The following is a 13,876-nucleotide window of genomic DNA, read 5'->3' on the forward strand; positions in this document are numbered from 1 at the left end:
TAAACCGCTCACTAGGATCGTCTCGAATTACAGATCACAAATATATCCACATAATAATGTGGTCTCAACAATTTATCACATATATATACACTTATGGCTTCAACGTGCCAAAATTACAATTATGCCCTTCTAACCTAATCAGAGCCTACATGCATACTAATACACATAGTCATGCATCTCAGATATTCAAATAGTCATTTACACATACTTTTAATCATTAAATCACATATATTCCAATTATGCCCTCCCGGCACACTAATCAAGGCCCTTAAGCCTTATTAGTAAATTTGGGTCGTTACATAGCTACTCAGATGATCGGAAATCCACAAGAGCTTGTTGCATGTATCTTAGTTCATGCTTGGTGTCGTGGAGTTCCAAGAAACAACATGTCATTGCTCGGTCTAGTACGGAGTCGGAATACCGAGCATTAGCCAATGCTGCTGCTGAACTGGTTTGGCTTAAAGCCTTGCTGAAAGCACTACAACGAAAAAGGCCATTTGCGTCAGTTTATAACTGCCACAATTGATTTTTTGCGTCAGTTTGATATGTGACGCAATTGCCCATGACACAAACCAGAGTGTCATTTGCGTCAGTGGGGCACTGTCACAAACTGGCATTTGTGGCAGTGCCCCACTGACGCAAACACCTGGCATTTGTGTCAGTGGGGCACTGTCACAAATCTGGCATTTGTGGCAGTGTCCCACTGACGCAAATGCCAGGTGTTTGCGTTAGTGGGGCACTGCCACTAATGCTAGTTTATGGCAGTGCCCCACTGACGCAAATGACACTCTGGTTTGCGTCAGTGGGGCACTGCCACAAATGTTAAAAATGAGTATTTTTTGCATCAGTTGGGCACTGTCGCATAAAGTATTAACCAGGGAAATTGCAAATGTTTATGCCAATTTCCCTGGCCTATTTTGATAAAAAAAAAAATCAGCACCAGAAACAGAAAAACAGCAGTATGAACAGAAAAACAACAGTATAATTTTTTTTAAACATTTATCTAGAGTTAACAGATGTGATTAAAACTATAAAAGTAATTCAGATATCAAAGTTAATATATGTACTCTTGTGTGTTCTAAATTTCTAAGTATTAAACCTACTTAAACTAAAATTTCCTCACCAACTTGCTCAAGTTACTAAATCTTACAAAAAATTGGGCAGCATTTCCCTTATTTCTATCATATTTCCCAAAATTTAAATAAACCTATATTCATCACATAAATACAACAAATTAAGCAATCAATCAAACATGTACAATTACAACCTTATATCACCGCAGCACACAGTCTCAGATCATGTCTCCACTATTTTATAATTCGTACATTCTACTAAGGTCAATATTTTAATTATACATTAAGGTTTAAAATATTAACTCTAATATAAAATCCTCCAAAGCTTGATCTCACCAACAAATTTGTCAACAAAATACCTACTCAAATATAACAATAAACAAAAAAATAATAAAAAAGTTAACAAAATATAAAGAAAAATATATTAAAGCTATATTGTAACTAAATAAACAATAAAGTGCTTAAAGAAAACAAATAATTTGTTATATGTACTCATTTATATACTTAAACCCGAAATATTTTTTTTTTTTTTTTTAAAAGTTAACAAATCACATAAAGAAAAATTGACTATAAATATCCTAACTAAATCAATAATAAAATATAACTTAAAAAAATAAACAATTTTAATATATACATATTTAACCAATTAAACCCAAAATTTAAAAAGTTAACAAAATATAAACAAAAATTTACTAATAATAATCAAACTAAACAATTAATAAAATTAAAGTTATACAAAATATATCCGTTAATATATATATATACACTCATTTATATAAGTAAATTCGAAATTAAATTAAATTAAAAAAAAAGTTAATAAAAATAAAATAAATTATAATAAAAAAATTCTAAAAAAGAATAAATATTAAAATGCAAAGTTTAAGCCTAAAACAATTACATAATCATTAATATAAAACTATCCAAAAATTAAAAAATCTGAAATTATGTCAATTTATAAAAAAAATCACAAAAATTAAATTTAAATCACAAAAATTAATAAAATTGCACTTACTTGTGGTAATTGAGCAATGTGGGTTCTTGATGTAGAAAACCACAAAAAACCAAGAAAGTTTATGGGTTTTCAAACTACATTCTTCGAAAATATAAAATCTATACAAAAAAGTTAAAAAAAAAACTATATATAAGTTATATAAACATATATAAATCATTATTTTTACATTAAAATTGAAGAAAAAAAATTGATAAAAACGTACCTAGGTGAGCAAATGTGGAAGGAGGCGCCGCTGGTTTCTCTGGTTTTTCAAGCATTTTCGTTTATGAACATTAGGTAAATGAGTCTGTACATGGGACGATGAGGGTTCATTCAGTTTATTGGGACCGTTTGCGTCAGTGGGGCACTGACGGTAACAGCCCGTTTGCGTCAGTACCGTCAGTCCCCCACTGACGCAAACGGTCCCTTACCGTCAGTGCCCCACTGATGCTGTTAACGGCCCGTTTGCGTCAGTGCGGCACTGACGCAAACGACCCCATTAAATAGCGTCAGTGTATGTTATGACGCAATTGCCCCATCATTTGTGGCATTGCCTAACTGTCACAAATGCTAATTTTTGGTCAAAAGCGTCAGTCAACTGCGTTGACTAATGCGTTTGACTGACACAATTGCCTTTTTTTGTAGTAGTGAAGAGATGCAAATACTAATTCAACAACTTCCTATTATATGGTGCGACAACATGGGTGCTGCTTCTTTGGCTACCAATCATGTGTATCATGCACGTACAAAGTATATTGAAATAGATGTGCACTTTATTAGAGATATGGTGATGCAGAAGCTGGTTGATATATGATATGTTCCTACAGATGAACAAATTGCAGATGTGTTAACAAAAGCGTTATCTGTAGAGAGATTTCTCAAGTTCAAAGACAAGCTCAAGGTGGTGAACTCTCCTTTTCGCTTGAGGGGGAATGTTGAGTCACTATGTATAACATATAACAAATTTGTTGGTGAGACTATGAGAGAAGTTAGTTGATATTGTTAGAGTTGTTATTACAACTCTTTGTAACTGCCCGACGACAATTCTGTTATGTTGTTTCTTGTATATGATTATAGTATAAATAACAATCTCTCTCCTCTCTGTTCATTATTCAGAGAGTTTTCATCATTTCAAAATTCTACTCATTTTACTTTCTTCACTGTCTCTGAGTATGGTGTGATCCTAGAGGATATTACCAAGTTGAGTTACACATTTCACTCAATTTCGTTTGGACACTGTAATAGAAACGCAAACACTATAGCACATTCCCTGGGAAAAATTGCTTTGAATATGGACTTTGCTAAGGTCTGGTGGCCTGGACTCCGATCAGTTGTATGGCCTTAGCCTCATTGTTATCATCTTTTGTATTATTGTTTGGCTCTAAGCTTTTTGAATGAAATATTTCATCCTTTCGAAAAAAAAACATTATTTGGAAATACTAATCGGGTCGGATATCCACCAAACACACTAAGAGAGTTGATGGAGCTCTGAGGTCGTAGTTGATGGGCGAAAGGAACAGAATCACCGGTTTTACTATAATTAATTATAAGAGATATTTGCGGCATAAGTACCCAAAGTTTGGGAAAAATACCCGGCATGGACCCAATTTTTTTTTTCTAGTGGGGAAAATACCCAATGTCACTAAAAGTGTAATTCCGTCTAGTTCCATCTGTTAGGTCTGTTAATGTGATGACTAGACTGACATGTGTCATCTTCTTTTTGATCGACCTAATAATTATTTTAAAAAATAATTTTAATTAATTTTTAAATAGAAAATTAATTAAAAATATATATATTTTTAAATAATATAAAATTTTAAAAAAAATTGATTTTAATTATATATATTTTTATATTTTATATCTGATTTTAACTTTTTTAAAAAATAAATTTTAAAATCCTAAAACTATACCCCCCTCTCTCTCCCCCAATCTCTATCTCTCCCTCTCCCTCACCTTCCCACGCAGCCTCTTCTTCTTCCTCGGCACCGGCATGCCACTCCCGCCTCTTCTTCTTCTTCAATTCTTATTCGGTTCTTCTTCTTCTTCCTTTATGCAGTGAGCAATGATGGAAGCTTTTCTAGTGGCCATCGAAGGAGGAGGCGAACGGGGCTTCTGCGATGTCGACGGAGTGAGGGCTTCTCCGACTGGGTTCTTCTTCTTCCTCACCTCTAGAGGTGACGAGGCTTGGAGCAGCAGGTGGGTCATAGGCGATGAGTGAGGTTAGGGTTTCAGATTCGAAATTTGGGGTTGGGGTTATGATTTGTATTAATGATGATATTTCTAAGTAATGAGTTTGTATTTTATTTGGATATTGAACTCATTTGTTGGTTGATTTGGGTATATTGATTGAACGATGGTTGCATTTTGGTATCAAAATTTTTAGGTTTATATTTGATTTGGGTATTTTGTAAGGTGTTCTTGAAGAATTTTGGATGGTTAATGGTTTAAGTGTTGTTGATGATGATGATAATGATGATGGAAAGTAAAGTTTTATTTTTGTTTGTTTTAGTTTAATTTAATTTTAATTTTTTTAATTAGTAAAGATTTAAATTAAATTGGATTTAATATTTCTCTTAAAAATTATTCTTATATAATTTTATTAAATTAAAATATATTTTTAATTTATTTTATATTTAAAATTATTTAAAATATTTAAAAAAAATATTTATGAGCTGGACCAATAAAAATATGACATGTGTTGTTCCAGTTATCACGTAACATAGACCTAATAATAACTAACCGTCTTGCCACAAAAAATTATAACTAAACCTCTTTGTTAAAAAAAAAAAAATTATAACTAAACCTCGCTTGTACTATTTGCCACGGCCACTTTCGAGTGTGAGATCTGAGATCACTCAGGGGCTGACGCCGTCCTCATCCCTGCGTCGGCGATTGGGTGCTGTCATCGTCGAGGTTGCTCTCTCTTTCTTCAACCTATGTCTCTTTTTGCTTCTATCGGTTTCATTTCCCTTCCCTGAATTTTATTTAGCAGTCAAAGCATTACCTCGTCTCCCTCGTTTCCATTTTTTCTGTTTGGTTCCCGAGAAGAAAAAACAAGTTTTTTAGTTTTTTCGAGCGTTTACTGTTCATTTTTAAAAGATTTTTTATCATTTGTGAATAAACGTTTCAGACACTTTATCAAGTTTTGATTTTTCGGGAACATATAATTTAATGGAGGGGCTAGTGGGTTCTTCTCAAGTCACGCATATTCCTACACATTGTAGACAAAGTCTCCTACCTTTTGTTCCTACACTTTTGGTGAAATTTGCACCACGTTCGTATAGAAGCCATTTCAGGATGAAGAACCTTCCCAACAAGTCTTTTAGCCCAATCGTTGCTTCGGTTCAACCACTGGAAGAAACCTCAGTCCCTAACCGATACGATAACACACAGCCATCCAAAGGTTTTATATATAATCTTTTGTTTGTTTGTTTTATTGTTTTTTTTGTGGCATATATGTAATAATTTTGAGCATTGAGATATTTGATAAAATGAATTTTTAAATGATAAGTTGATGGAAAACAAAAATTATAGTTGTAATGTTTCTACTTTGTGCAAAAACCCAGCTCTGTTAAAAATTTATTTTCAGTTCATGTGGAAGTTTGTTCTTATTTTGTTTTATTATTTTTGCCAAACCCTACAATATTTGAGGGACAAAAAACTATAGCAACCTAGGGGAAGTTGGTGTTGTTGAATGAAACAACTTTTGCATTAAGTTTATAAGTTTTTTGTGTTGGTATACAAGGACTTCATGAATTGGGAAATAAGAATTTGAGCTCATGAGATGACTTTTTTTTTTAAAAAAGAAAGAGTTTCTTGGCTGCTTTTGATGGTTGTTTTTTATCTGTAATATAAATAGGGGCCCTTGAGTTATGGAGAAACGCCAATGCAGTGTGCTTTGACGTGGATAGCACAGTGTGCGTGGATGAAGGCATTGATGAGCTTGCGGAATTTTGTGGAGCTGGAAAGGCTGTTGCTGAATGGACCGCAAGGTCAGCCGTACTTTGTTACTTACTGCAAATTCTTACACTTTTTGGAGTCATTGAGTTCTCATACCCGATTATTTTATTTATTTATTTTTAATTTGGATCTTTTCAGGGCAATGAGTGGTTCAGTGCCTTTTGAAGATGCCTTGGCTGCCAGACTTTCCTTGTTTAATCCTTCTCTGTCCCAAGTTCAGGAATTTCTTGAAAAGAGGCCCCCAAGGTAAAAGGGTTTCCTTCAAATTTTGTTTGCTCTAGGTATTATAATTGTAAATATTTAGTCTTGTTTTTTCTGAATATGAAGGAAATACTCGCATTATAGACTAGTATCATTTAAATAAAATGCAAAAGAATCTGGTTTATGACATCAATAAATAATGAAGGGGGCCACTGAAATGTCATCAAAATCACAATGTGTTGGTGAATACATATGGAATGTAGACTTTAAATTTTGTGGATTGGAGTCAATTATATGACATTGGAATGCATCTTAACTAGCATGTTTCTGCCATGGATCGGCAGTATTTCTATCTTCCTAGCTTACTATGTGATTTGTAATTTGACATCACATGTCATAGTACGCATATGTTATCAGTTATCACAATGTTTTTGATAATATTTTGTGCTATGTATAAAGTTATTATGTTTCACAAGAAATAACCTCAACTTACTTCAAAAGGTAGAGAAAGTTTTGCTACACAGAAAGTGAGAATTTGTTTCCTTTTTTATGAAGAGAGAAGATAGGATAGAGTTTGTTGGTAATGAAAGAAAGAAGTATCTTTTGATGTATGATGTTGATGCAAATTCAGCCCTGTAACTGAAAGTTATGTGCTTCTATTTCCTTTTCCAAATGATCAGAAATCTGTGTTTATTTCGGTCTTCCTAAGTCTGCTATTTTCCTGCAGGCTTTCTCCTGGCATAGATGAGTTGGTCAAGAAACTGAAGGTCAATGATAAGGATGTTTTCCTGATATCTGGAGGTTTTCGTCAAATGATCAATGTATGTTGTTGAATGATTAATGAGTATTTCTATAAACTCCACTCAACATCACTTGCGATTGGCTTCATCTTTTTCAACTTTTATTTTTTGGGAAAACACATAGCATAGTTAAGGAACTAAACCATGGTACACTTCTTTAGTCAACGTGATAGCAGAATAAGACCTCAGGCTTCTAAAGAGCCAAGAGACTTTAATAACTGGAAGTACTATATATTTATATTGATAGACCGTCATAACAGATGGATTGCTGTGTCTAAATCTTAAAAATCACACTTTTCTTAAGCATAAACCAATGATATCATGCTTATAGGAACTTTTTGTTCTCTTTTATATAATGGGGAATTAAACCCCTATCCCCTCCCCACACACTCACACACTCAACCACATGAGCTAGGCTCAAGTGGCGGTTATAGGAACCTTTTGTGTGCAAAATTGTGTATCCGAAGTCCAACTTTTAACCAAACCAAGAATAGACCGAATATTTATGTTCTTTTAATTTTAATTAATTGTTGATTGAGCAATTTTCTATGAAGCCTGTTGCATCAATCCTCGGTATACCTCCTGGCAACATTTTTGCCAATCAACTTTTGTTTGGAAGTTCTGGGGAGTTTCTTGGGTTTGACAAAAGTGAGCCTACTTCACGAAGTGGGGGCAAAGCTAAGGCAGTGCAGCAAATAAGGGAGGTCAGTTTTGATAGCTGATTAGCTTAATGCCTGTGTTTTGAAGTATTTTGCTCTCTGAACTGATTGAACTGGTCCTCTAGGCTCATAATTACAAGTCACTAGTCATGATTGGAGATGGAGCAACTGATCTTGAGGTAACTACAAAATACCTCAAATCTACAAATGCAGCAAAGCTTTGTTTCATTTATGCTAGCACCACATATAATATTCTGAAAAAATTTCTGGAAAGGATAAAGAACAAAGTCTATAATCATTTGACATTGTATGTTGATTATTATGATTTGAAGTCAACTTAGTTTGTAGGGTTATCAAGTGCAAACAACTTATCGTTAAACTAGTTTCATAGATAGGTAATGATTGACATAATAATATATTATTTTCTTTTCCACGTGGAATTTCAATTCATTGTAAGTTTATCTTCCTATTTTTCTTTTCTATACATAGGCGCGTAAACCTGGAGGTGCTGATTTGTTCATTTGCTACGCTGGTGTTCAACTTCGAGCTGCTGTTGCAGCAAATGCGGATTGGCTTGTTTTCGATTTCAAAGACCTGATAAGTTCCTTGGACTAACCTGGGTTCTTCGCTAGCCCTGCTCCATTCTTTGTTTTTGTTGTGGTTGCTTGCATGTTGGCACTATAGAATAGAACTATTTCATATTTGTGTAAGATGCTTTCTTTCCTTCATTACAAGGGGAAGTGTAAAAAACTCATATCAGAATGAATAAGCAGAGTTTGATGCTCTTTTCAGCCTGCAAATGAAAATGACACTTTCTTCTTTGGTTACTGCATGCATATTATTATATGTAATCATATTTATGATTAAGGGGATCTTATTGTGATTACTGGACTTCAGCAATTTCAATGAGTATACTGTATATGTTTATAATTGGGGGAAATGGATGGACTTACCCAAGCATTTAAACTAGCCTCAGCTGGCCTAGACCTTGTGATCAGTTTGTCAAAATATTTGACTTTTTATGAACAATAGTTTTTTTTTTCTGGGTCTGAAATTGTCTTCATTGAAAAAACCACTCAGTTCCATTGGGAGCAGAAGCTCATTGTTACAAAATACACAAGAGGGAAGAGCATGGATGCTTAAAACCCCATAACAGTCATGAAAAGCAGATGTCCCTAAAATAAGTCTCTAGTAATACTACTAAAATGCACAGAGGTCCCTAAAATAACAGCTTTCGGCAGATCAAGACCTACCCACCAGAAGGGAGCGCTAAAATTACTAGTCACAGTTTTCTATCACAGTTAAAAAAAATACATTAAAAATATCGCTCACTAAAACAATTTAAGAAAAATTACACACGCAAATAAAAACTACAAAAATGTCGAAATAATTATATTTACGAAAAATTATTTAAAAATACAAATATACAATGGTTTGGCATATTCCCAAATAGGTGTGGCAAAATATGGTATTTTATATGGGTTTTTTTAATAAAGTTTGCAAAAATATGGCTTTTTTTAAAAAAAAGAATTTATTCTATAGCTTCTTTTAAGAATTTTCATTTTTATGGGTTTAGTTTCCCATATTTTTTTTTTGTATAAAAGTTGGTTTATGTTTGTACGCCCTGATTTTCCCACGGGCAGACATCCCCAGGTCCGGAGTTGTTGTCGTAAGGTCCTACCCCCTTAGCTCGGGGTAACCTAAAGGTTCGCCAAGGTTGCCTAAGGACTGAGTCTGGACTCTGAAGACCGCAGGTCGAGGGAGGCATCCAGCTCCAGGCGCGAGCTGGGGTTTGAAGCTATGACCTTTTTAAAAGTCAATCACGCAAGGTAAACGTGCGCATATCAGACATCACATGTTTGATATATCCCTGACTTCTCGGACACACAGCAGGAACGTGCGTATTCAGACACCCACGACTGGGTTGGGCCGTGCGGCCCATTATCTCCTTACCTATTGATTTGACCACACTTATGTGTCAGGTTTAGGAATTAATCATGAATGTCACAAAGTTGACATGATAGGTAAGAAGGTCACGGGATGACCTTCTTACCAACTCCCAGGTGCCTTCTCCTATAAATATGGAGACCTTGGGAGTTAATAAGGGTTGGATGTTCAATTGTAAGAAAGACCCTGTAATCAAATATCCAGTATATAGCAATAATACTGACTAGTGGAGTAGAATGATTTTAACCTTTGAACCACCAAAAAAACGTATCCTGAGTCACCATTTTATTTCTAAGATCATTTATCTATTTCGGTTCAACCTAGGCACTAATCCCTTTCTCTTTTTTCTTAATTACCTGTTGGCGAAGAACCGCGTCAACAATGTCATAGTTTTACTCTTAATCAAGTTTCTCATATTTAGTTAATTAGCAATTATATTTCCCATAGTTTGTTTTTTTTAATAAATTTTCTCATACAAATTAGGAAAAGTATAATCCCCATATTTTTGCACATTAATGGCATAAAAGTCATTTATGAAAAAATCCCTAATTATAATGAGATATACCAAAATTATAGATAAAAATTTGAGAAAATTACACTGATACGTTTTTTTAATTTTAATTTAAAAAATAACATGTAAAACTTTATTATAAAAAAAATAACGTTTTTATACCCTTTTTTTAGAAACTTTGAAAACTCTTTCACTCTTCAAGTAAGTCGTCATATTTCGGCCACCATACTGCTACACGCGCTGGACGGGAGGGAAGACACTGTGCAGACGATCTCACGATCCAAACCTTGCCGCCATCCGATGTCGGAGAAGATTACACATGTAGATCAAAGTTGTCGGAGGTGCGACTGTGACTGCATTTTCTAGCAAACTCCGACCACCCCGAGTCTCAAGGGTGGTACTGTTGGAACGAGCTCTTCGAGAAGAACACAACCCAGCCATTCACTCTGGCTATATGTCTGCTTTTTTCCGGTGAGTTTGTGGGTATTCCGCGACTTTAGAAGCTTTTTTTGGCCACATCGCTAGTTATTTGGGCTCAAGAGTGGTACCATCGCGACCTACTCTTAAAGGTGGTCATTTTGGTATATGAAAAGCATGAGTTTCTTGACATCATTGGAGAAGATGATGGGATGGGGTAGTTTTTGTGTTGTGTTTAAAAAGTAACGTTTAAGTTTTTTTTTAGCTTTGTTTGTTAAAAAAACGGAAATGTTTCTTAATAATTGTAATAAGTAATTTATATGTTGTATTTAAAAATTAATTATGTAGTTGTTTTTTAATTTGATCAAACAAAAATTAATGATAAAAGATTGAAATGTGTATTTATTATTATAATTCGAAAGTAACTTTTAAGTTTCTTTTTTGTTTAATTAATAAAAAAACATTACTACTCCCATGTAAATTACATTAGTGAATAAAAAGTGAATTAATTCTTTTCATTAAAAAAGAAACTGTATAGTATACTACCAGTAACTTTTAATAATAAGCTATATAGTAATTTGTTATATTTTATTGTAACTCATTAGTTTCTAAAAAATGACTAATCGGCAACGTAAAAATATCTTAATAATAATAAGACACCATAATATAACATAAAAATGATTAATCGGTATCTTAAGATAAAAAAGTTTCAACAAATAAATTTTGGAGGTAATCAAAATGTATATAAAATAATATGCTCTAAAAATAATTTTTTTTTATGAAAAAGTAACTAATTGGTAACTTATTAACATTTTAAGAAACAAAAATATTACTTTTTTATACCCAGAAAGACGGGAAAACTGAGATTTCAGGAAAGTTTCAAATTCAAGTATATTACTTTTAGAATCCAGTATTTTTTGATGACATGACAATGTATTTTTGTAAATAAAATTTTGTAGGTGATTTTTGTAATTATTTTATATTATAAGTATATAATCGTAAAGATCCCGTTCTTAATCTCTCCTTTATTTAGATTTGTTTGTGTTCTTAATATATATATATATATATATATTTTACTAAAATCTCATTTTTTTTATAATTTAATATATGACAAAGTATATGATTGTAGAATCAGTCCTACCACCAAACACAATACAATAATCTAATCAAATTCAATTCAATCTAATCTAATCTAATTTTAATCCCATCTAATAGTCCACTTAAAAGCTGTAAGTAATATTCTTGTCTTGACTTTTAAATAATTATTTATTTATCATGTCTCCACTTACCAAGTCATATTATTTAAAAATTGTGATTTTATTTTATGTTCATTATATAAATAACATTTATTTAACATAATATGAGTATTTGAATTGATTTAGAATTCTATGTTCTATTAATACTTATTGACAAATGACAACATTGGATACTAATTCTATGTTCAATATATAAATAAAATTTATTTTAATTTTTTTTACTAAATATTTTTAATTTATCACTCTATATTTATTTTAGTGTATAATTACTATATGTATTATCAAATATATTAATGAAAATTCAAATGTAATTGATATCCAAACAAACCATGTATTTTAAAATACTATATAGTTAATAGAATGTGTAAGTATTTGCACAATGATTTCTAAACGTGTCTTTCCTTCCATTAATCAATATACATATTTGTTTAGTTTGAATATTACTCTAATAAAAAATTAAAATTGCATTTTTATCTATAAAATTTATTTATTTAAATAATCTACTAATTAGGAGTGTAAATTTTCCTTGTGCGAATCCACCCTTAATGGTGTAGGATTCTTTGCCTAAACAGAGAATTTCTCGTCTCCAAATGGTAAATAAGGTAGGGGTGGGGATGGCCCTACTTACCCTAATAGGGTTCCATTTAATTTTTTGTTTGTTTTGTTATTTATGTGTTTTTGTAATATATTAGTAATTTTTAAATATTTTTAATTTTATTTAAAATAATATTTAGTTTTTTGATTTACAAACATTGTGTAGTATTTTAATTTTTATGTAATTCGCTTTTTTTATTTATCATTTTTACTTTTATCTTTGCCTTTTAAATAATGGAGTTCCTATGGGAATTTCTTGTCTTGCCCTCAATAAGATATATGCGAGGACAAAATTAAACTTGTTAACAGACACAGAGACGAGGGTGAATGGAGCACTCCAACCCAATTTTCCACCCAATTTACATCCCTACGTACTAGTATAATAATTACATATAAATTAGTTTGTATTAATACTTGGTAATTAGAGTTAAGTTCATAATTCATTAATCTCTCTAATTACTTTCATCATTATGTATTTCAATTAACAATTACGTTATAATCTCGTCAATCAATTGAGCGTTTTATTGATCAATCTCATAATCAATACATAAGGGATTTATTCTTTGATTTCTCTAAGAAAGCTTTAAAATTCATCTTGTAACCAAATCGTTCAGTTACTCATTGTAATAATATGTAATTTATAGTAACCAAATTGATCCATTTAAAAAAAAATAACCAAATTGATAAAAAAATATTTTTGAGTAAATTAAATATGTAACCATCAATGAATAATTCAATTATTAGATTTTAGAAGTGAAAAAATTAATAAAATATTTTCAAAATAAATTATTAATTTTAATTAAGAAATTTTATATTACAGAAGAAGAAAAGATTACATAAATATAGAGTGAAAGTTAAGTAAGACAGATAAAATTCTATCTCAAAACCCATTAATGAAAAGAAGAATAATTTATATTCTTATATATGGTTTGATATTTACATATCTATACGTAGGACAATCAGACATCTTATCAATTCACCACCAAAATAACATCACTTTAAATAATACAAAAATTGGTAAATATAAAGATGTAGTGTTTACCAAACATGTATATCAAAACAAAAGAGCTTGCCTTTTAGATATTTTTTTAAAGTTGCCTAAAAAAAAAGGTTAATGATGTCTTAAATCGTCAAAAGTAAAATTTAAATTTAAGTAAAAAGTTATTTTTGTATAAGCAAAATATTTAAATTTTTATAAAATTAAAAATATAAGATATAAATGTAATTAAAGATATTTATAAAAATTACTCAATCACTCCCCGTATGTGAACAAAATTCATATGTATGTATACAATTTGGGTGTGAATAGGGATGCAAACACAAGACTAGGCTGGAGAAGGACTCATACTACCTAATTCTCGATTATAGAGACATATCTATAAAAAAATTATGAAATATATTGTTTGCTTATAAATTGCAATAATTAAGTTTCACCCGAATAATTCAAGAAAGAACCACTGCGAAAAA

At 31.7% G+C, this 13,876-nt stretch overlaps 1 protein-coding gene across 1 annotated transcript; it reads left to right on the forward strand.

Annotated features, from left to right (window-relative positions):
• The first annotated feature begins 4,818 nt into the window (after nt 1-4,818).
• Nucleotides 4,819-8,511, forward strand: LOC133830690 (phosphoserine phosphatase, chloroplastic). Its single transcript, XM_062260726.1, has 8 exons — nt 4,819-4,977; nt 5,195-5,467; nt 5,924-6,056; nt 6,163-6,270; nt 6,953-7,046; nt 7,580-7,729; nt 7,810-7,863; nt 8,174-8,511. The coding sequence occupies exons 2-8, from the start codon at nt 5,236-5,238 to the stop codon at nt 8,297-8,299; spliced, it is 897 nt and encodes a 298-aa protein (XP_062116710.1). The 5' UTR covers nt 4,819-4,977; nt 5,195-5,235; the 3' UTR covers nt 8,300-8,511.
• The last annotated feature ends 5,365 nt before the right edge of the window (nt 8,512-13,876 follow it).

This window comes from Humulus lupulus, chromosome 4 (assembly GCF_963169125.1).
Source record: "Humulus lupulus chromosome 4, drHumLupu1.1, whole genome shotgun sequence".
NCBI lineage: Eukaryota > Viridiplantae > Streptophyta > Magnoliopsida > Rosales > Cannabaceae > Humulus > Humulus lupulus.

Excerpts from the sequence above, each read along its gene's own strand:
- LOC133830690 (XM_062260726.1), top strand. The coding sequence starts at position 5,236 with ATGGAGGGGCTAGTGGGTTCTTCTCAAGTCACGCATATTCCTACACAT. Across the intron at positions 5,468-5,923 it reads TAACACACAGCCATCCAAAG|GGGCCCTTGAGTTATGGAGA; the intron begins GTTTTATATATA and ends TAATATAAATAG. Across the intron at positions 7,047-7,579 it reads GTTTTCGTCAAATGATCAAT|CCTGTTGCATCAATCCTCGG; the intron begins GTATGTTGTTGA and ends TTTTCTATGAAG.